Raw genomic sequence first — 24,817 nt, 5'->3', positions numbered from 1 at the left:
AAAATAATAGTCGTTTCATTCATAAAAATCAAACTATTTAAACCTATTTTAAATATTAAACTTTCTTTCAAATTAAGAAAATAAATAGAAAGAAAAGGACACATAAAATTACATATATACATACAATTTTGACCGTGTACAATTAAATATAAACTAGGTCAAAAGCAAAAGAATAGGTAATTTTTTTAAATAATGTTATAGTTTTTATAAATAATAATAATATACTTAATTACGGAACATATATAATAATAATGTAATATTGTACCTATACTATATTGTATAGAACCCAATAAGTATGGGAGTTTAATTTAGAAGTTGTATACAAAAAAATATTTTTATTATTATAAGGTTACACGAAACTTGTAAATAACTCTTCTAAAATTTCATTCTTTAAACATCTTTTCGAAATACATAATTTACAATATTTATGTTTATAGAACAATCTCGTAATTTGATTCTAGCGATATTCTAAGGTCTTGTTGAACTTTCTTTCGTATGATTTTAAGTTATAAGTAATTTTAACGATTTTTAATGTATACACTACAACTGGCAATAGACACCGTCAAGAATTCTATACATTCGGAGAAGTTGAAACCACTTAAATTATAAAATTATAATGTACACAATAGGTTGTTAATTAACCAAAATAGAGAAACTATTGAAAGGAGTTTTGAAAATTTTAAGCATATAAACCTGTATTTAAACATCTAGTAGTAAGAAACACGTAAAATTTGCTTGTGCATACAAGCAAATTTGACTTATTTTGTTCTTGAAAATAATTTCTGAAATTACAACTGTTTTAAAATTCACTAATGGAACGCTACACTACTCGCTGAGTTATAGAGGCTATATTTAACTTTATACATACGCAAAAAACCGCGTGCATAACTAGTAATAAATAAATGCGTTTTATTTCTTCATATTTGAGTATATATATACATTGAAAACGCTTTAAAAGCCTAAAACATTTGCCTTGGAAACTTGCGTTACTTGCAAAAATTTCTAAAATTTATTACTAAATCAATTTGGTCTTACACTAAGTGAATAACAAGTGATAATTATTTTTTTACATTTATACATATTCCATTAATTATTGATTGCTCTTAATATTGGACATGATTTTGAGATAATAACTTTTATATCATAGAAAATAAGGACACTCGTGTGTTTTTATTTTATTATACACAAGTAATAGTACAGTTCAATATGTCTACACGATTTATACAACATCAAAAGTTTATACCAGTAGATAGCTACTGGTACTGTATATATATTACAATAATAGTTATATAATCATAGTGAATGCCAGCTCTAAATAAAAAGCAAATAGTACAAAATTTTGTCTATGCCCACGTGTCATGACACAAAAAAAACAATTCAACAATGATTATCGTGTACCGTAGGATCATCCTAAATGTATGTACACCCTGCAAACATATTTACATGAATATTTCATGAATACTATCACTGCCTTGATGGTATGCCTTTTACGATAAATCTTTTACATACCTTTAATATGTCATATTTCTACAAAAGAATAAACAAGCTAATTTGATCTTATGAAGATGGTTATAATGGGAACCCACCTTTATTAGCGTACTATACCGACTATACGCGCCTACCACGTTAAAAAATATTAGCTGAATGTCTGACAATTTATCAATCCGGTTAACCGAGTCTCCACTGAGGTAACGTGAAGTTACTAGTTACAATTCCATTAAACCTGTACAGGTTCAGTCTGGGCTACTTCTTCCTGGTGCTGAGCTGATGTTTGAGCAGTTGGATCTCGTCGTGTTGCCGCGTGAGCTGTTCGTTGAGACCAGCCACGTGTTCCGTCAAAACTGACATCTGTTCCTCATAGTTGTGAGATGTGGAATGCAGTTCTTCTTCCTAATATATTACGGAAATAATAATAATAATATACCTTAACAAGTTATTAAAAGGTTACTGTCAACATTCTACGACGTGTTGAACGCAAAATCGCAACATTTCCTGAGTATATTTGAATCTCACACATGGACGACTACCGTCATCTTTCGGATTTATTATCTTAGGTAGATTCGTTATTGGTGGCATCAGAAAGTCAGCCAAAAATATAAAGACTTGTTTAGTGTAGGTCAAATTCGACCTTACAACGGTCGGTCGGAAGGTATAAGTCGGGGACCAATAGCACACGACAAAAATAATCCACCACCGTCCCAGCAATATCGCTCCACTTGAGGGCAGCAATATCGCCATACTTGGAAATAATTTATATTATTAACTTTGGGATTGAAACTTAGATATTCTGATAAATGGATATAGCAAATTTGGATTAAATACAATTATATTCTACCAAGATAGGGTTTATAAAATATGGTCTATGTGGGTATTTTAGTCTCTCCTATTTCAGCCGCCAAGTGGCTTGTTTTGTAAGCTGTGTTTCGATTATAGGATGAGAGAGGTAACGTTGGCTGCAGGTGACCTTTACAGCATCACTGGACGATGGATAAGAGGCATGGCATCTTAGACCTCCGGAATGATAAGAATGATTGACATTTAATTAGTAAATTGTAATTTATGCAATTATAATGAAAATCAACACAATGTAATTTGTCAAGAATAAATAAATGTCAATATATGAGTGGTACCATAGGCGTCACATGATAAAGTAATGTCCGTGGTGCGATTTATATACATATATATAAATCGCATCACTATATATATATATATATATATATATATATATATATATAGGCGATGGTTACCATTTACCGTCAGGTGGGCCGTCAGTTTATTTAAACGTGAATTATTTTTTATATAATTGGATGTGCCAATTACATAAAGAAATAATTCACGTTTTCAAACATAACACAGAGCCGATAAACGTTTATTTATCGTAGAACAGTAATAGATACTGTGACTCACCAGTCTACTGATTGTATTGTGTTTTTCCTGTAATGTATGTTCATCTGTTTGTTTATCACGTTCCATCTCCTCAAACCTTAGCCGCAATAATTCACACTGGAATAAAAATACATTTTTATCTACATGTATAAAACTAGCACACACAGACCCGCGCTTCCAGCAAACTAGAAAATGTTATGGGATAATTTGGTCATTAGATCTACATACGCGATTAAAATTATATTCCTTTCCCTTTTTTTACCTTACTTGACATTTATGATTATATTTCGCAGAATTTGCATAATATCTATTCAAATTACAGTCTATGTATTATTCTGATGTATAAGCTATATTAATGTAATGTTTCATCAAAATAGCTTCAGTAGTTTTTGTGGGATAGAGTAATAAACATCCATCCATCAATCCTAATATTCACAAACTTTCGCGTTTATAACATCAGTAACATTTTTCTGTGTGTATTTCACCTAACAACTCCTAAACAACAGGACCGATTTAGATGAAATTTTGTATGCATATTTATTTCAATAGGTTTCTGGATGATTTGTAAACACAATGGAACACGGTAAGTGGGGCTGTTTTTCTAGGATGACATTTGTTGGATCCGCAACTTCTTATATATATAACTGGCTGTGCCCGCGATTTCAGCCGCGTGAAATTTATAACCTATGTGTTATTCAGATATAAAAGCTATATAATTGTAGTTTTATTAAAACCCATTCAGTAGTTTTTGCGCCATACACTAATAAACATCCATACATACTCACAAACTTCCGCGTTTATTATATTAGTAAGATTAATTAATTCTTTTAAACAATAGAGCAATAGACAAGTTTCTTGCTTCTTCCGTGTCAAGCCTTCAGTTCAATTGAGTGGTACATTAATATAAATGACTATTTAAAAGTAAAAAGCCTAAATTACTGATCTAATGTTTGGATGGTCTCTTACCTCTTTTACATAATGTTCAGTCTTGCTTTTCAGCTCATCCTTCTCTGCACTAAGTTCACTAAGCTTATTCCTAAAGTATATCTTCATTCTGTCTTCCCTCAACTGCACCTCTTGATTTAACAGGAACGGTGATTCTAAACTTCCTAATAAACCTGTAACTCTACCCTCAGAATCCACGGAGGTCATATTGAAACTATTAAAGTCCCCAGAGTCATGTCCATCCCCTCTCCGTTTCTGTGACGCTGATTCGTGCTTTGCTACTTCAAGTTTCAGGCTTTCATTCTCCATTTGGAGAAGTTCATACTCCATTCTAAGTTTTTGGTTTTCCTGAAAGAAGAATCATGATATTTAGTTTTAAACTTTCGCGTTTATCACACGTTATTAATATTGTTAAACGGGTTTTAAATAGTAGTGATTTTTTTCCGGACAATCTAACAACTGTAGTTGAACAAACTGCCAGCACCTTACAACATTAAATTCGCTGTTACTCCAGTCAACTCGTGACCACTTTTAGTGCAACATACGTCGAAGCGTTGAGAGAGACCTTTATATACCATAAAATTGTTAGTGTTAAAACTCGTTTAAATATAGTAAAATTATGAGTCTGATTTATTTTGAAGTTCTCTGGGGATTTTTATACTCCAAATATATAACTGTCTTGAATCCCATACTGGCAATGGTATACCCTATTTTATGGGAATTTATTATATTTTTTATGGGCTAACTACGTATAGTGTAGATTTATTTCAATAGGTTTCTGGATTCTATTCTAGGTAGGATAACAATTGTCGGATCCACTAGTTCTTATATAAATAACGAGCTGCTCCCAGCCGTTTCACCAGAGTGAAATTTACAGCCTGTGTTATTTTGATGTATAAGCTATATTACTGTAAAATTTCATCAAAATTCGTTCAGCAGTTTCTGCGTGAATGACTAACAAGCATGTATCCATCCATACTCACAAACTTTCGCGTTTATAATATTAGTAAGAATAAAATAACCGCATGCTCATCTTATCATCCATTAATTCTCTACATGGCATATTCAGGCCATTAGTGGGCAGGTACACCACTCAATTATTGGTAACAAACTTTGCACGCAATTTTTAAAAATTTTGAGATATATACCTTAATTAACAATTCCAGGGGAAATAGAAAGAACTTCTTCAGACTAATCTGTTAGTAAAACTGTTCTGTTCTTTTCATCTTTATATATAAAAATTACATGTCACGTTGGTTGTCCGCAATGCACTCCTAAACTACTGAACCGATTGCAAATTTGATTTGCACATTGTGTGCAATTTGATCCAAATTGAAAGATATGATAGCTTACATCTCAATTTATAGTCGCAATAATATTTTATTCAAGAACCTTAGCCATATAAACGCGTGGTCGTGTCTGCTAGTTATATATATAAGATTAATTACATTTTATGAAGTAAGCTCAAATTTGAATTTAGCCTCTATTATATATCAGTTGTCTAGTATCCATAGTACACAATCTGGGACTAGATAGCGCTGCGTGAATTATTCTGAGATATTATTATTCTTGTGCTGATGTACATTAAGCTAAATTTCGATTACGTCCAAAGTGCCAAGAATGCCTATACTTACAATGATTATTCCTATAATACATATAATACCATACCTGTTCTAATGTGTGTGTTTTTATACTAAGCTGTTCATTAATGTTCAGGTCGTCTACAGAACTCAGTGCATCCTCACTTCCAATCTGAAATTAAATAATATACAACATATATAAATGCTACAAGGGAATAAATGTGACGGCCTCGGTGGTCTAGCGGGTTAGCACACCGCCTTACTTTTTCGTGGCCACGTGTTCGATTCATCGCACGGTACAGCAATGTACTATGCCAAGTCGACTTCCACATACTTCCTTGTAGAAACAATCATAATTAATTCTTTATCGCCGTAAAGTATTCCATATCATATATACCTAAATAACTGATTTCAAAAATATTTAGTAACCTATTTTGCACCTGCAACTGGCCACCCGCCCTGGCATCGGACGGGTGTACATATATTATACTACACCTACAAATCATCCTCTTGAATCACTACTTATTACTTAAAACTGCTTTAAAATCGGTTTCGAAGTTTAAACGATCTAAGAAAACAGACAGCAGGAGTGACTTTATTTTATGCTTAAATTTAATTATTACAGTATTAATAATAATATTAATAACCTCAGGACAATTTACACAACGCCATCTAGACCCAAGTTAAGCTGGCTAAAGCTTGTGTTATGGGTACTAGACAACTGATACAAGTACATAGATAACTTTTTTTCGTAAATACATACATAATATACATAGCAAACACCCAGACCGATACAAACAATCATACTCATGAATACAAATGTTTGTGCCGTAGAACCCGCCACCATCGGACGTAAAGCGGTGTGCTAGACCGCTAGTCCACCGAGGTCATCATTAGTACAACAATAAACTTAATCCAACATCCTTTTCTTAAATCATCACAGTTAAGTAAATTTATAAATAAACATATAACATACCAGGCTTCCCCCTTCTGACAGGAAATCACCATTACAACTAGTTGTCTGACTGTTTCCAGGCAAATTAACTTTACAAGGCGTCCCCCCGAGTCTGTCCTTTTGTGCCTCCTCGAGGGTGAACTGTAATTCCTGATTCTTATTTTTCAGCTTAGCAATTTCACATTTATATTTGCTATCACTTTCATTTATGCGCTTCTGGTAATCTTCTAGAGAGGCCTTCAGTTGGGACACTTCAAATGTTTTGTCAGATAGCTGAAATTGATAATCATTAACTCAATAATTCATTAACTCAATTCCATGGTTTAAACTATTTTAATTATGATAACATGGTCCTATATGTTAATCTAAGATTAAACCATATCTGTGTAACAAATTTAACTAAAAGTGGCCCCATTTAAGTATGATAAGATCTAACATGTAAATATACCACACAATTTTTTATATTATTTAAAAAAAACTAAGTAGTTTTAAGTATTATTGTCCTTATATTTTTATTTAGCATTCTCAGCCAAATGAAACAATCTCAACTTTTACAAACACAGTAAAAAAACACCACACCACTGTGTCTGTCTAACTCTGTCTGTATAAGACATGGGTAAAATCAAAGACCTCATTTGGTGGAAGCCATTCTAATTAAACTAAAAAGAAGAAGTAATTAAGTAAATAAATACGACTCCTTTGTATGTAACAAAGAAAGAGCAGAAGCTCTTTCTTAATAGTACTAATATAGTTGAAAAATGTTGGGAATCCCTACAGTTTCCATGTTATACACAAACCTGCGATGCATATTGGGCATTCTCAATTATCTTTTTCTGGAGTTCTTCTTGAAGTAGGCCAGCATCAAATGGTCCAGAATTACTTGGTGCTGATGCTTGTTTTTCATCTCCTTTAGTTTTTGATTTCTTTGTTAGTTTCAACTGTAACATTGTAAATAAACAATACCATTAATTTTAAGACTAATTGTTGCTGTCAGTCACTTTATTTATTATACACAAAATCATGTGGTATGGCGCAGTTCAAGAATTATGTAAACACTATAGGGGGCAGGTGGGGTCTTTGCTTTCCTTATTTTGGATGATGTGGGGGTTGCGGGAGTCTAAATTATTACATCATCAGCAGTTATTTAATTTTTTACGCATATGACAACCTCGCATTGTCTTTGCTAAAAAACAATATATTGATTGAAAAATGTTTACGTAAACATGGGGGAGGGGGTAAGAGCTTTTCTTAGTTTTGCAGACGGGTTAAATAATGGTAATAAATCTACTTACATAATACTTGAACGGCCCCTATACAAAAATAAATAATAAAGTTCTTAGTAGTAAAAATACAATATATGAACTAACTACATAGATTTAACTAGTATTGGAATACTTTGCTTATAGCATGATTACATTCAAACAAACAATCAATCCAAAATTAGCCTGAGCTGTTTTTTTGAAATTTTGCTTTATTCTGAAAACAAACTAAACATTTTCTTAAGTGTAAAGAAAATGAATTCAATAAACCATTTACATAGTTTCACATTTATTTTATGTAAAAAATATTAATTCAAGTTTTATTAGTGTTATTATAACAAAAGAAATATTCAAACAAAAGCATCTAACTTTTGTTTTATATACTAAGTATACATATGTGAGAACCTTGCACACCAATATTATGTGTTTTTTATTTGGTAATTAGTATATCAGAAATAGAAATATTCTTTATTCAAATAAACTTAATATAAGAACTTTTGGATAGTCAATTTTTTTTATTCCACTGCTCATTTTGAATGCGGATATATCACAAGAAGAATGAGCAAGAAACTTGTGTGTTGATCTTTAAAATAAATATTGTTTTATATATATTTATATTACAATATCAAATCCTCTAACTAAAACATTAGTGGTGGAGGGGTCCTTTCCATTTTGAATAAGTAATTTCTATTTTCAAAAATAAACAGAACAAAGAAGTGCAGGATTACAAATTTTAAATTTCAGATTAGTTATCATGTTATGCATACTATTTATACATATGACTAATCAAAGAAAATGTACAGAAAATTAATTACATTTGAGTACTAGTATTTTAATCGTATCTGATCTGGACAGTATATTAGTTGGTACTGACCTGCAAGGCGTCGAGTTCGTCCTGGAGGACAGACACACGTCGCGTGAGTTGCTGGTTTCTGAACGTCAATGAATCTATTTCAAGCTCACATCTTCTCAAAGACTTCTCTTTTTCCTTCAAAGTGTCCTTAATCTCATTGGACTTGGCTTGTTCATCAAGTACTCCCTTCTTTAATACCTTCACGTGCACCCTCAGCTGTAACGGAAACAATACATTTGCATTTACACAAATTGCGATACGTGTTTCAACACAATAAATTGATTGTAAATCCCACCTTGGAATACTCGGATGCTAGTTTCTGATACTTTGCCTGAATATCACCTGTTGGCAGCCCCTCCATTATTAACATTCATGAGTACATTACCGTATAGTTACAATGAAAAACAGTTAATTAGGATGGAAATGTTTATTTGTTGGAAATGAACACCCACTTTGCTCGGCAAATTTCACAGAGTAACGTAGACATTTTACGTTTATAATCTGTAGCTGAACGTCATACATTATGAGCGAATGACGTTTCGAATGTCAATAGACATGCATATATAATCTGTGAACAAGAGTTCTGAAAACATAATCTTGTTGTTTTAGTTCACTGTTTAGTTAAAATCTGTTGCAGTAGGTTTTAATTCAGAACCAGATTAATGTAGTCACTATTTGTTTTGAGGTCAAAACATAAATCAACGTGAACAATATGAATTATTCTTAGTTAATGTAGTGTACGCTTAAAACCAACTTTAAGTTTGCTAAAACTTGTTTAGTAAGAATAGGCAGAGTAACAAGTTAGGTATGTAGTGTGGTTATATTTATGGCGAAATACGAGTTGACGGGATAAAATATAAGGCAAATATTTCAAGGTTGGCAACTCAGATTAAGTATATTCTATGGATTAGGCCGTATTTTGTAGTGGCAACATCCACTCTGTTGATGTGTCGTGATTGTCCAATTCTAAATTATCAATATATTCCCATTTATGAAATAAAAACGCCAAATTATAAGTTATTAAACATATTTAAATGCTACAAAATATATTTAAACTCTCAATGATAGGTTCATGCACATTAGGTTAGTTATTGTCGCATAATACTACACTATAAATTGCAACAGGTAAAGTTAAGTTTTAACAATGCAAATTATGAATAAACTCTGTAAATTCCGCAGGAACATGGAATCAAGTAGTTCCACTTGTAACTATGCTGAAAACGAACACCCAAGGAGCATTGTACATATCGACATAGATTGTTTTTACGCTCAAGTGGAGATGCTGCGCAACCCTGAACTACGTGCAGTGCCACTCGGAATACAGCAGAAAAACATTGTAGTGACCAGTAACTATGAAGCTCGGAATTACGGTGTGCAAAAGTGTATGCTGGTTTCAGACGCTTTGAAATCATGTCCCAACCTTAAGCTAGTGAACGGCGAGGACTTGCACGACTACAGAGCGGCGTCCAATAAAATTTTTGAATTGTTACAATCATGGAAATGTCCTGTTGAAAAGTTAGGTATGGATGAAAATTTTATTGATGTCACAAAATTGGTAGAGGAGAAATTAAAATGTGTTAACATTAATAATGTCACATATAGTGGTCACATTTACAACGAATATGGCACAGAATGTGTGTGTGGATGTCACATTAGACTGAAGATAGCATCACAAGTAGCAAATGAAATTCGACAGAAAATATATGATGAGTTAGGATTCACAACATGTGCCGGTATTGCACACAATAAGTTACTGGCAAAACTGGTCTGCCCATTGCACAAGCCCAATGATCAGACAACCATATCACCAGAACATGCTGCCGAGTTCATGTCTACTCTGCACAGCATCAGATCCATTCCAAGTATTGGTTCCAAAACAACTGAAGCTCTAATATCTCAAAAAATTATCTCGGTGATTGATTTACAGCAAGCACCTTTAGATATATTGAAGAGACATTTCAGTGGTGACATGGCAGTCAGATTGAGAAACTTAAGTTTAGGGGAAGACAATACTCCCGTGAAACAAACCGGCAAGCCTCAAAGTATAGGACTAGAGGACAGCTTTAAGACTGTGAGTGTAAAGAGTGAAGTGGAAGACAAATTCAGTGCATTACTGCAAAGGTTACTCATTTTGGTAAGAGAAGATGGACGCATTCCAGTTTCATTAAGAGTCACATTACGAAAGAAAGATGCAAAAAGACTGAGCAGTCACCGGGAGTCAAGACAATGCCAGATCTCAGCATCAATTTTTACAATTACAAATGGAGCCCTGTCTGTAACTGAAGTAGGACAACAAAAACTAATGACAATTATAATGAGATTATTCAACAAGCTTATTGACTTATCAAAACCATTCCATTTGACATTGGTAGGGCTGGCATTTACCAAGTTTCAGGAGCGCATGACTGGTAGGAGTTCAATTGTAAACTATTTGATGAATGACATTTCTGTGCAGTCCGTATTGAATTTGCAAAATGACTGTGATACATCTGCCTCTTCAATGGATTACTCAGCTGCATCACCTAGTAGTAGCACCACTACAGATTTGTCTGATGCTGAAGTAGAACCTTCACCTAAAAAGCCTAAGAAGGTTACATGGATAGCTAAGAGACGATGTCTTTCAAAAGAGGAAGTTGCATCTCCAAGTAAATTGAAAGTTGGTGAATTACGGTTAAACTCAAAAGAGTTAGAAAAGGTCTCAGAACTCAGGCTGAATTCAAGAGACAGGTCACTGACGCCTCGGGCCAGTCCTGCTAAAGATAATCTCTCTGATGCATCAGACACCATGAAGGACATTGCTGAAGGTGGCAACTGTGATGATTGTCCTAGTTATGTGGATAAGGAAGTATTCAATGCCCTCCCTGATGAGATGCAACAGGAACTGAAAGTAATGTGGAAGAACCCTACTGGTTCAGGCATGACAAGAAGTAGTCCAAGAACCACGAACAAAGCGAAACCGAACACACTCTTAAAATATTTTGTTCCACACAAATAGTATTAGTAAGATTTTATCTTGTTAATTATTTTAAGTGATAAGTGAATGGTTTCTATTTTTTCAAATCATACAATTTTTATTCAGCTGATCAAATACATGTTTATGTTAAAATGGTTTATATTTCACCTATTCTCATAAAAAAATCAAATGCTATTATACAAGTGGGCATATCATTTAATATCTATATTTTTTACAGCATCTGTGACCATGGAATATAATTCTGTAAACTTTTGCACACTATTTACATTGACCTGCAGTGCCTCCGCTACCTTGCCATATGATACAACATCCACATTCAATTGCAGCCGTATTTTGTCGCCGTCAGTTATACTGGCGCTCTCAGTACTCTGTTGTGTTGTTTTCTCCCGTATTTGCTTCAGTCTTCTAAGTGATTCTTCAGTTTTTTGCACTGACGTTAACACATCTTCTACATATTTATAATATCTAAAAATATTTAAATGATTATCAAATTGTATCAATGCAATGTTATTTAAAAAGCTGCTAAAAGAACTTATACTTACGAAGCTGTCATAACATTAAATAATGCTTCATACAGTTCAACTAAAAAGGCATTATCCAACCGTTTTGATGCATCATCATTGAATTCATGTATCGATTTGGACACTACTTCTAAATAAAGGCAGGGCTTTGTAGGCACACTGCGGTTGGTCTTCCTGTATAATCTTGGTATATCGCTGACTTGTTTTAACTGTACATTGAAAAACTCAACCAATTCATTCACTATACAATGTCTTACTTTCTCATTTGTACCTCTCAACATATTTTCAGATGAACTTAAGCTTGATTTAAGAAGTCCGCTACATTTACTAGGCATTTTGTTTTCAACAAATTGTAAAAATAAAGGTAGCCTTTGCAATAATGTTTGTGTGTCGACATATATACTAATACTGTTGTCAATCAAATGTTTATTTACAGCTGTTGGCTCGTTTTTTTGTGATGATATTTTCTGAAAGAAACAATATTATTAGTTATCACCCTGCTAACGAACGTTATAGATATTACAGTTATATAATATCTTTATTGTTCATTATGTATGTATACATTACCTGACTCATATCATGATTCATTTCACATAACCATTTGAATTCAATAAACGTCAGAGGGTTTAGAAAATGAATCATGATATTCACCTACAATGTTTATTTTTATCCCCAAGACAAAAATAGCTCTTTGTCTCACACAACATTATAATATTTTTTTTATTTATTTTAATACTACAATACAGCATTTATTACATAAAAATATTTATTTATGTATTGCAAAATCACAAAATATCACAATATCTAAGTTTACTAACGAGCCTTGTTTTCGACATAACATGGTGGCGCCCCCTACCCTGACCCGTAAATATTAATGCGAAAGTTTCTGTATTAATCCATAAGGCAGCATCACAATCAGAAATATATGACCTAAGAAGAGAGATTTTCGGGGTTGGCAGTAATGGAGACATGCCTCATTTTTAATATAACATGCCAAGTTGTATCCCATAGTGCCATAGTTGGTGCCCAAGGAGACAATAGTGAATTCCTAATTCACTATGAAATGCTAACTAATCTGATTTCATCCTCCACTGACTGCACATAAGTAATATTTATTCATTCAAATAATGTAAAAGACATGATACAACAAAAAAATATTAATATTTGTGGAAATTGAGATGACTGTATCAAAATAGAAGGGTAACTGTACAAAACCCAAGATTTTTGTAAAGAACCAGAAGGGTCATCATTCATTTTTTAAAGAAACTCAGGTTTTTACACAAAAAAATTATTGAAATTGAATTTATTAAATTTAATAACTTATACTTATCAACCACATAAAATAATATACATAATGCTGCTGTGTATAATGTGCATAATGACTATTGTTTCTGACTTCAATAAAAGTTTACTCTCCACTGGTGTGCAAAATTGGGTCATATCTTGGTTCAAATAGGATTACTGTTGAGTCTACCATATTAATGTTAATAAAAATCAGCTATGATTATTATTAATGAAATCCTATGTAAATGTATGAATACCTGTGAACAATAATTGTCAGTCCAGCGAGCATATCTTGAGAGCATTTGTAAAGTAAGTTTCCAGAACTTGTGCCCAAGAGTATCAATATATATACCATCACTCCAACAATCCTGCATTGCCTTCCAGCATACATATGTTTCCTTCAGAGTGAAACCATCATTATTCTCTAGTGTAGGAGTCATTGGTAATGCAGCTTCGTAGCTTCCTGAAATGTCCATTGCAAAAATATATGTATAACTTTCCAAGAAACTGCAGGATCATGCTATATAGTAGATAGCAAAGTATCTCGTCATTAACGGTCTGCATAGTACAATTTACTGTCAATGTGTACATAGGCTTATCTTATCAACACATTACAATTTTCTGGGAATTCCATATTAAAATATACTCCCTATCTAGCTGCCACACAAATGTGGGCTACATTTAGGCACTAGATTTTTAAATTATTGTTTTTTAAAAATTATATACGTAATTGTTGAAACAAAATAAAATTTAAGTTTGTTTGCTATAATTTCTATGGGTGAACAATTGTAACTCTTTGCAACATGTTAGTCTCACACATTCTCAACTGCTAATGTATTGCTATATATCTTCTTGACAACAGAATATTAGAAATATGTACATTTATTTCTAGTAATGTTTTTATCAAAAAATAATCAACATGAGCACACTGACTGTATAAAGTACATACACAAATATAAAAAAAACTGAATAATAATCATATACTTTTGTTGTATTACAACATACATTGAAATATACTCACGTCTAATATATAAACAACATATATATTGTTAATATATTATTATGGTTGATGTTGTTGGTAGTTAGATTAAATTATAGAAATATAAACTATATTTACCACCTACACAGTAGGAGACATTTAAATCACGAATCTTTAACTTAAGCTTTACATATATTCCTATTGATCAGCCCAAGAAATGTTACAATGTGAATATTTTATAAACAGACAGATATAGTGTAACCTTTATATATAACTAGTATGAAATAAGAAAAATTAATAATAATAAATGGTACTTAATGTTAATTTTATTATTATTAAATTAATAATTTATTGTGAAATTTAGTCTATGACAATTTTTAATTAAGTTATAATTACATATTAATTTAAGTACTTTGTGATATTAATAGAATCACCACTGTAGTAATCATGTATATAATGCTCTATATTTGTTACTTAATTACTGAATATAAATTGAATGATATAGGTAATATCTGTCCACACTGCAAATAAATAAATAATTATTTACTTACCTGCAATTTCTTGAAATCTTATTTGAAAATAAACTGGCAAATTCCATCTCCTTTGAAAACTTCGATACTCTGCAGTTTGATGTAATAAATTAATTGTCTCCATATTAGAACAATATTTCTCTAGTTTTTTTATAAACTGCATACTCTCACTATACCTTGTATAAAATATTTGAGGGTTGCCAGGAGCAAATATGGATGACAAATTCACCTCAAGCCTACTCTCTACTTCACACCAAAAACAGTTAACTAAAAACCTATATTGCTTCACTAGAAATGTTAACTTGGAATGTTCTGTCATTGCATGAAGTAATTTCAATTCTGTGTCTAATAACAACAGAATTCTTTTATAAATCTCTTGGAGGCCATCCTTACTTCTCTGAAGTGATGACTCATTAATGATTTCCTGTAGTAATGGAGAGACAGCTTGCTTTCGAATTAACATTTCAGTTTCAGAAATGCGATCTAACGAAGCGAGTGTAATTAATGTCTTAAGCAGATTCTCTTCATCATTGTCATTCCAGAACTGGAACAGCAAGTCATTGAGAGTTTGTATTAGTTTTGCACCAACTTCATCATATTGTGTTTTTTGTTCTGGCTTTATCAAACAATCACATTTAGCAATTGAATATTTCACTAGATTGTATTGCATCGCTGCACGGTCAGCTAGTACAATCTGCTCTTCTTTCTTTTTATCGGATATATTATATAGAATATTATCTAAGGTAGCTAAGCAATTTATAGTTTGACCATAATATTTGAGGAGTTGTTTCTTCTTTTGTAATCCATGTCTTTGGCTTAGCCACATTGATAACTCTTTCATGGCATCTTCTAAACATTTCTGCACACTCTGTAACATGTTTTTTTTTAATTTAGAACTATTTATATATGTATATAGGCGAAGTAGAATCATATGTGAGTAGTTATAACAAGCACAGTAATGAATAAACTGTATTGAAAGTTACTTACCAATATCTCCTCATTTAATTGACCCAATGGCACTTCGATTTTAACTATTGTCTTATCAAAACCAATGAGAGTGGCACACAGGTTTACGAAATTGGCGTAGTCCTTATTAATTAGTTCAATCATAGCCAATCTCAGAACTTTCAAGTACATGCCTAGATCGTCTCTCATTGTCTCCAACGAAGCCACATTTTGATGCTCCTCTAAGAAGTTATCAATAGAAAAATTTGTCTGGAAGGAAGAAAAGAATTTGTCTGTAATACATACCACAGTAAACAAATTTTATTTCAATGTATTCTTATAGGGAAAATTGAAAGGACTACCTTGACAAAATCGTTTCGATCGAAACATAGACCCCGCGGGGCTGGAGGTAGTGTGAACTCCATGGTATTACTATCCATGTAGCCGATTTATTATCACTGTATCATGAAGGCACCATTATTAGGAGAAATAACTTAAAAAAATGTTAATTATCTATTAAGAACACTAACATCGGCAATCATTTTGACACATCACTGACATTTTTCGTTTGACATATCTTGACACGTCAGGTTGTTTCGGATACACACATAAATAGGTATCTTTAATTCTTTGAAATTTAGGGACTTTTATACAAACTAAAAATACCAGCTAAAAATGCCAGTCCCATTATACCCTACAATTAATTATTTCGTCACCTGACCAGTGAGCAAATTGCGGGATGGACAATTGAAGGATAGGCTACTAAAACACTTTAGATATATGTGCCATACAAAGTCTTATTATAATGTCGTAGACTCCTGACACACTCCATGAGCAATATAGGTATATCATACTCTATAGTACCACAATTTCACCAAGTACCAAGGCATGCGAAGAGGTGGTTTCTGTATTTATTTTTAATAGATGATAATTGTGACTGCCTGCGCTAACGGTTTATGGTGCCCCATGCACCAGTGGAGGATAATAGGATGAGCATGATGTTATGGTTGTTAGTTGATCGTGATAATGCCTCATGATATATGAGCGTTATGATCTCCTCCATTAGTGATTAAATTCCGATCGTTATTAGATGGATCAAGACCCATATTACGACATGTGTTATCTTAATAACTTCATCCTCATTCTTTTCTGGAATTATATAAAATAGTTGAATTATTCGTGTGAAGCTCGTGTGAAACGGTTCGGCTAGTTATTTTCTGTATGTGTTGTTTTAAGTTATTTTGCTTAGATACTTGTAAATAAGAATATATGACAGGGGGGGGGGGGAGGGGATTATTAGTAGTATCTGTTATTAATATTGCGAGGAAGGTACCATATCAGGTGCCCTCCACGCGGTTCCCCCTGGAATCCAGCATGATACATTCCTGGTGAATTCGTGAATTTATCACGATGGGCTAACTGACCTGACTGCATGTTCATCTTATCATCATCCACTAGCCTCATCAGCGTAAACCGTTAGCGCAGGCGGGTGCACCATTCCATTGTCATCCACAATTAAAAAAAATATTGGATAGGTATATAAAGCAGATAATTTTATTAGGTACATGAAGTATGGATTAGTCATTAAATTGTGTTGACTAAATGCTGTACAATTATTGTAATGATAGATAGGAGGGAAATTCTGTAAACATAGGTTTATATAATGGCGAAAAATGTCATCAATATATATTACCTACTATAGGATGTTCCATTGAGAAACCTATCTAATGTTTGCTTTATTTTAAAGTTCCATTACCTGTCTCTCCTGTGTTACCCATGTATATGCGAGTAAATAATATACATGTGATTTATTGACTGTCTTGGTGGTCTTCCGATGGTCGCAGGTTTGATTCCTCTTATGGCATAAACATTTGTATTCATGACTATAATTGTTTGTACGATCTGGGTGCTTTCTAAATATATATATTTAGAAATAAGAATAATTAATATTCTTTTTTTATTCAATTGTATATTAAATTTAATTTATTATTAGGTAGCTGCAGTACCTAATTCGATAACTGAATCGAAATATAATTACTGTATAATCAGACCACCTGTCTGTACATGCACAGCAATTTTCATATTAATTTGTTATGATTTTTTAACAAATTAAAAACATTCGATGATTTTTCATAATGACACCTGGTTAACTAATATTATCCACATATCAGATCTAATCAACCTGTATTATGAAATGTATAATTAACCAGCATTATCTACAAATTGTCTAATACACCCCGTTAGTTTAATCAAATTGGATGTAATGATTGGTCTATTTATTGGCCGTAATAGACCCTAAGTACCTATACAACTACAAAATAATCATTGACAGATTTAAATTATTATAGCAAAACAACCATTGGGATAAACTAGTCCTAACACAATTCTTTTTGAAACTATAGACATAATGACTTTTAGTTCTGAAAATCTTTTTCTATATAGAGCTAAATTTATAATGAAATCTCTGGGAGTATGGATCCCTTCAAAAAACGAGTCATTGACACGTAAAGTACACAGAATTTTCACGATGACGATACAATACCTGCTTCTGACTTTCCAGATGATACACATTTTTCAAGTGTGGGGCGATTTGGAGGCAGTCTCTCAGGCCTGCTATTTGATGTTCACACAAGCTTGTCTCTGTTTTAAAATTACAGTGTTCCAGGTGAATATGGGCATGCTTAGACAGTTGATAATACAAATGAACGCCGATATTTTTAGGCCGCGATCCATAGAACATGAAAAGTAAGTATAAAGATGCATCCTGCGCTTTCACCACCTAATATTAAAAAAAATCGTTACTTCTATTAGATCACTTGTCACCATCTGAATTGCAAAAATCGATTGATATTAATGATTTAATGGAGTCAATTATAATTGGAATTAGACAATTGAAACATTTTATTCAAAGCAAAACAGATTTTCATATTAGTTTTCTACTCCTTGGTATAGTTAGGTGGTTTAAATGCGAAATTTTAAAATAATAGGTGGATGTTAGACTTTCTCAAGTAAAAATTTCATGTCGTAAGAACATTAGTCTACAAATAGCATTTGCTAATATGGCCACGAACAGTATGGATCTGTATCGAACTGGAAAGGAAAGTATTACAACAATTTAAAATATTTGTTCGATTCCCATGTTATAATAGTTCGACATGCATTTTACTGAATCAATCTACATTATAATTTAACAGATTATTCTTATGTGTAGCACATTTATAAATTTAATTTTTTTAAGGATTCTCACCTTTCACGCGTCGCGTATAAAAAGATTACTGTTAGCATTTATGTTAACTTCGCAGACCACTTGTGCTCTATGGGCATTAAAACCGTTACTCGATGATAAAGGAACTCGGAACTTTCCATTGGAGATGTGGTAAATATTTAATTTATGGTTAAAAATATGGTAGAAACAACTCTTTGTCATACTAGTAAAGAATTACCAGTGACAAATTAAAGCATTTCGCATTTAATAAAATTTTACTTTAGTAAATATTTAATTTAGTGATATAATACTATTTCTAGTCATATTGACAGGTACAATTTAGATAAAGAATCCAGCTGCTTCTTTAGGTTGAGAAAATATGGCAAGAAATATTTCTTTTTATTAATATCTGACTGTAATGGCAAACAACCTAATGGTAAATGGTAACAGTCGCTTGATTATGTGAACAGCACAATGGACATCATATCATCATGTAACGTCCATGGTACTCCTCATTGTGGAGATTTAGATGTTGCCTGTAATAAAACTGCCATATCGCACCCTCAAACAGAAAACCTTATACAACGCAAACTGTTCCTCACACAGACGACTTTTTCCAAAGTATAGCTGTGGTTATATATCTGTACTACAAATCCGAGTCTTACCATATGTACCGTATTTAGAGGTAAACTTATAATATATATCAATATCTTCAGGATGCCACTGACAAATGAGAAGTCACCTCAATATGAGCTTGGCTACTTGTTCCAGTTTTTGTCGGTTTCAATGAGTGCTTTCATGTACTTCGGTGTCGACAGCGTGACATTTTCTATGATTATTTTTGGTTGTGCTCAAATTGACATCGTGAAAAACAAGATTATGAATGTATGTATTTTTATATTATGTATGTATTTATGTATACTATAATGCTGTTGGCCGCAGCTAGTCTCTACAGCCACACCGGACGACAGGGGGCGAGTGCAGATGGCACTCCAATCCCGCAGAACGACTTATGGAGCGGCTGAAAGCCAACTCCCGCGTAACGGATACGACTTTAGTCTGAGTGCACCACTAGGGGTTCGAACCTCGGGACGGGGGATCTATCGGAGAGGCCGGGAATGTACGGATGGAAATTGTAAGGATAAATCACTACTCCAGAGTTCAAATATAGAAAGAATACACTTTTTCATGTTACACTACACTACAATAATGATTGTGATAGTGAGGCAGTTATTAACAAAGACTTGGCACATATGCAGAACTAATATTTTTTAAAATGACAAATACTACATAGATAGACAGATAAATCGTGTAACACAATTACACTTTTATAAATATTGACAATAGGTACATAGTTCAACGTGGAATTAACAAGTTTGTCACATTATGTGTGATCCACAGTAATACATAAAGGTCATAACTTAAATGTGCTTGCTCTTGCTTGTGAGATTGCTCAGCAATAAAACACAGTTATTAGCTGGTTGAAGCTGTGCCTACACTTGTAATATTTCTGTAGACACTTGAGACCCTTCCATTAGTTTGTCTCCACTACTATCAGTCTACGTCTCGACTCCGCATCGACTGTACGCGTAATTAATAAGCCATGTAGTACATTACCAATAAACTTAATAATGTACAATAAATCGTGCAATCATTTTACCGGTATACTCACTACCTACATACTACAATAAATAATATACTATGTAGCGCCACCTCATCACAACATATATAACGCTACAGTGATGAGGATAACCACCGCGATACAAAGCTATTTTAGGGTACGTGAAAATAATTAGGAAAAAGTATAGATCATTATCAATTATTATTACATAGTATAAAATAAAGTCTCTGTTGCAATCTGTCCGTCCCTATGTATGCTAAAATTTTTAAACTACAAAACGGGTTTTGATTCGTTTTTTTAATAGATAGAGTGATTCTAGAGGTAGGTTAATATATATAACATATGTACACCCGGGCGAAGCCGGGGCGAGTAGCTAATACTCTATAAAAAATAATAAGTTCTAAAAACGGTGACTGCCTGTACCTAGTTGTGTAACGTGGAAAGTATTTATAATAATATAAACTAAATGTAATTTGAAATATGTAGATAATCGAGTAAAAGGAGAAAAATTAATTGATCTAAGAATCTTTTACATAATAGTCTCTAGCTATATGGTTTTTATTACTTTTATAGGTTGCTTCAACACGTAATACTAAAGGGAGTGCGCGTAGTAAATTGTTAACAGATAATCATAAAATACTTGTTGAGTGTGTAGTGCAGCATCAAGCCGTTATAACGTAAGTAAGAATTGGGAAATAGTCAAAACATATATCAATAAACAATACGATGGACTTGACGTAATATATTGAGATCTCGGTCAGATACTACCAATGAGGTGTCATTCATTAGGGTTTAGATATTGTATCTGTGCCATATTTCAATAATCCACTGAACGATAGCATCGTTTATACTATAAAATGTTCTAACGCTGTAGGCTGTAGCTAGCCTTATAGCTTCACCGCATAAAATTAAAGGTGAATGAAGAAGTATTCGCGGAAGAACTTATGGAGCGGTTAAAGGTGAGCTGTCATTTGACTCTATGGTTACCGCACCTCTACGGGTTTAGACCTCGGCTTGGGTCGTTCTATTGATCGTTGATTGTATGGGACAGGATGTCGATCAGAGAGGGTTCGGAAAAGTACCTTCAAGTGAAACACAGCACTCAACGCAAGCTGCTGGCGGCAGAAATAGGTTTATTTAGTGGATGATAATGGATTATTATACACTAAAAGGATGATAGGACTGATATGAGTACAGATAGGATGAATATGAGGTCAGGTCAGGCACATCGTGACAAATTCACCAAGAATTTATCAGGATGGTTTCTGGGTGAAACCGAAGTGAAAAGTCAACCTGACAGGGTACATCGCTAGCAATTGGGTCATCAATCCACAGGCAGAAATAGGTTAGGTTAGGACGCACTCAGTTTGTAGTAGCCTAGAACAAGAAGTATCCTAGAATGACAAGAATATCCCAGATGGGGTAGTAAAATCTTGTGAATGAACTTGACATGCCTATATTTTGTATAGGTTACAATTTTTTTTTATATTTCTAGACTCACTCAACTGGCTGAAAACACGTACCACACGTATTTGTTTTTTCAACTCTCCGGGTCAGTTGGTATTGTTTGTATGTCCGCATTACGGATTTTAGTGGTTAGTGTTTTTTCATTAATCGACATTCGTTATTATAATTAATTATTTATTCTCCACCATTATAACTTATGAGATAAGTAAAAAAATAGCATCTATATAAGTATACCATATAAATAAGCTGGAATTAATAAAAATTCAGTTGAGTTTCTTGCCAGTTCTTCTCAATTGAATCTGTATACTGAACTGTACGGTACGTAAAAATATTAATTTTTGTATTAATATTTTTCCCTACCATCCAGTTTACCTTGAATAAATGATTTTTGAATTTGAATTTGAAGATATTCTAAGTTGCTTTTAAATGCAACATAATTCTGAATTAAACTTGTATTACAATTTAAAATAATAAATGGATATTAAAAAGGAGGTCAGCAAAAGTGGGTTTATCTCTAAAAGAGATTTCTTCCAGCCAACTTAAGATAGTGAATATTGATAATTAGCGGTAATATTTTGTTTGCAAATATATATTGTATTATAATTTAGATAGATTGGCAGAGTATGCAGTTTTTCTCAATAGCCCTGTACTTGTCGGTGATGACATGTCAGTTGTTTATATGCTGTTGGTGCGGACATGAGCTTACTGCTGGTGTGAGTACATATTTTACAGTACCTATTTAGTGCGTATTTTTTAATTATTTTTTCGTTTACTAGTTCTTTCTTGTCTTATTAAGTAGTTAAGTACTTTCTCCGGATTATTACTGTTGATTGGATAGCCTATTGTATTATGATAGGATTAGAGTAGGCTACTCTTAATGTCACGTAACCAGATTCATACAAGTTAATCTGGAATAATCAATTTTTTTTATATCATTTAAATGACGAATAAACTGTCAAAATATCAGATGTAACTATCAAGCTAAGATAACCTTCGCTATTTACTGCCTTAGAAACGAAACGCATCTTACAATGCAAGCTGCTTGGCATCTGAAATGGGTGACATTTACCGACCCTATGATTATTAGTATTGGTCTGGGTATTTTCTATGTATACTTATTATTTTTCTAGTACCCATAACATAAGTTCTGTGTAGCTTGAAACTAGGTGGCGCTATGTAAATTGCTCTGAGATGTTATACTACTATATTATAACATGTATAATATATAAGTATGTTGTATTGAATTCCATAATAATTAACTCTATTTTCATCGTCGTCTACATTTTACAGAGCGAAGAACTGCACACAGTTATGTATAAATGCATGTGGTACGAACAAGATATAAAGTTTAAACGCGATCTATGTTTCGCCATGATGCGCATGAGTCGCCCCATGGTATTCCGTGCTGGACATTACATAACACTTTCAAGGCAAACTTTTGTGACTGTAAGTAAAAAACTGCAAATTCTTGTCAAAATGAAGCACATCTTACCTGTTTGTAGCCCGCTTGTGTGAAACATGATCTTTGCGAAATATGCACTCTACCCTCTAATATCTATTTTTTTCTCTGAGTACATTTGCGATCAGTCCCAGGATTATAAGCGAATCTGTTCTGTGATACTGTCATGTACAGTAGCTTCCCATTGGAAACTTCTACTCATCTGCATCCTAGAGCTACTGCCGATCTTTTAGCTGACCCTCTAATATCTAGAGGAGATCAAAGTTAACCTCTAACTCTTAACTGTGACAGGACTAAATACTTTATTCAAACTCGGCCGAATTAGTGCGATCATAAAAGATTTACGTGGATCTCAGGTATGAATACCTGAAAATATTGCCTTGTTATAAAAAAAAACCGTAAATCGAAGTCATAATTTTCATCATGACTTAGTATATGTATTTACATAATTTATTTAAGATTATAAAATTGAGTATTATAATTACTAAACATTCCTTTTTCATGTTTGTGTTCATATTGAAGAGCTCTTTCATGGCTCTTGTTTTCCTCTGTTATATGCTATGCTGTTTGGAATTCATAAAAAAAGTCCTTGTCAGGTGTAGGTATACTTGTTGATGCCTGAAAACAATGAACCAGTTTATTTATTTTCCTTCCGTAAATTCGTTCTAAACATTAAAATGGGTTTCATTAAATTAATTATTTCAATTTCAGATTCTCCGAATGTCCTACTCTTACTTCGCAGTTTTAAACCAAACTAATAAGAACTAAAGACACTCGTTTATTTATCTATATGATAAAGATGAATTCGCAATTATTCAGTAATCTTTAATTCTAATAATGTTATTAGTGAGTGTAGAATTAAAATATAATATTTTAAATAACGTACATCTATTTTATTATAACAGTCCTTACTTAATGGATTTACCTATATTATTTTGTTAAATACCGTTATCTACCATTGGCAAGTGTGAGACTACAAATATTTAGTGTCAAAATCTGACCATAATTAGATACTAAAAGTAGGTATGACGACCTTCTTTAGTACTGACCAAAATCCGACCGTAATTGAATCTTGAATGTGCACCCATTTTGACACGTGTTAGATCTTATATATAAAATTCTCGTGTCACAGTTTTCGTTCCCATACTCCTCCGAAACGGCGGCTTGACCGATTCTCATGAAATATTGTGAGCGTATTGAGTAGGTCTGAGAATCGGTCAACATCTATTTTTCATCCCCCTAAATGTTAGGGGTAGTCCACCCCTAATTTTTTTTTTTATTTTAAGGCATTACAACGTTTGCCGGGACAGCTAGTAGGTATACATTAATTACTCGTATATATGTTATTTAAATT

General features: G+C 32.9%; 4 protein-coding genes across 4 annotated transcripts; 2 read left to right on the top strand and 2 right to left on the bottom strand.

Annotated features, from left to right (window-relative positions):
- Positions 1-1,280: 1,280 nt before the first annotated feature.
- Positions 1,281-8,943, bottom strand: LOC131851762 (protein phosphatase 1 regulatory subunit 21). The gene is made up of 8 exons (XM_059202306.1): positions 8,774-8,943; positions 8,500-8,694; positions 7,164-7,304; positions 6,388-6,639; positions 5,500-5,583; positions 3,853-4,179; positions 2,908-3,003; positions 1,281-1,890 (listed from the first exon to the last, which is right to left on the bottom strand). The coding sequence occupies exons 1-8, from the start codon at positions 8,846-8,848 to the stop codon at positions 1,744-1,746; spliced, it is 1,317 nt and encodes a 438-aa protein (XP_059058289.1). The 5' UTR covers positions 8,849-8,943; the 3' UTR covers positions 1,281-1,743.
- A 472-nt stretch (positions 8,944-9,415) lies between these two features.
- On the top strand, positions 9,416-11,572 carry LOC131851718 (DNA polymerase iota). Its single transcript, XM_059202253.1, has 2 exons — positions 9,416-9,561; positions 9,658-11,572. Exons 1-2 carry the CDS (start codon positions 9,551-9,553, stop codon positions 11,471-11,473), a joined length of 1,827 nt encoding a protein of 608 aa, XP_059058236.1. The 5' UTR covers positions 9,416-9,550; the 3' UTR covers positions 11,474-11,572.
- Positions 11,561-16,253, bottom strand: LOC131851717 (conserved oligomeric Golgi complex subunit 2). The gene is made up of 6 exons (XM_059202252.1): positions 16,074-16,253; positions 15,754-15,981; positions 14,788-15,634; positions 13,515-13,720; positions 11,995-12,440; positions 11,561-11,917 (listed from the first exon to the last, which is right to left on the bottom strand). The coding sequence occupies exons 1-6, from the start codon at positions 16,149-16,151 to the stop codon at positions 11,644-11,646; spliced, it is 2,079 nt and encodes a 692-aa protein (XP_059058235.1). The 5' UTR covers positions 16,152-16,253; the 3' UTR covers positions 11,561-11,643.
- A 1,865-nt stretch (positions 16,254-18,118) lies between these two features.
- On the top strand, positions 18,119-24,239 carry LOC131851784 (odorant receptor Or1-like). The gene is made up of 8 exons (XM_059202335.1): positions 18,119-18,456; positions 18,950-19,087; positions 19,633-19,801; positions 21,111-21,214; positions 22,033-22,132; positions 22,613-22,717; positions 23,295-23,450; positions 24,175-24,239. Exons 1-8 carry the CDS (start codon positions 18,119-18,121, stop codon positions 24,229-24,231), a joined length of 1,167 nt encoding a protein of 388 aa, XP_059058318.1. The 3' UTR covers positions 24,232-24,239.
- Positions 24,240-24,817: the final 578 nt, after the last annotated feature.

Source organism: Achroia grisella, unplaced genomic scaffold (assembly GCF_030625045.1).
Source record: "Achroia grisella isolate CSIRO2021 unplaced genomic scaffold, CSIRO_AGI_Agris_v1 utg807, whole genome shotgun sequence".
NCBI lineage: Eukaryota > Metazoa > Arthropoda > Insecta > Lepidoptera > Pyralidae > Achroia > Achroia grisella.
The sequence above is the reverse complement of the archived record's forward strand: the minus strand, read 5'-3'. Positions and strand labels throughout refer to the sequence as shown.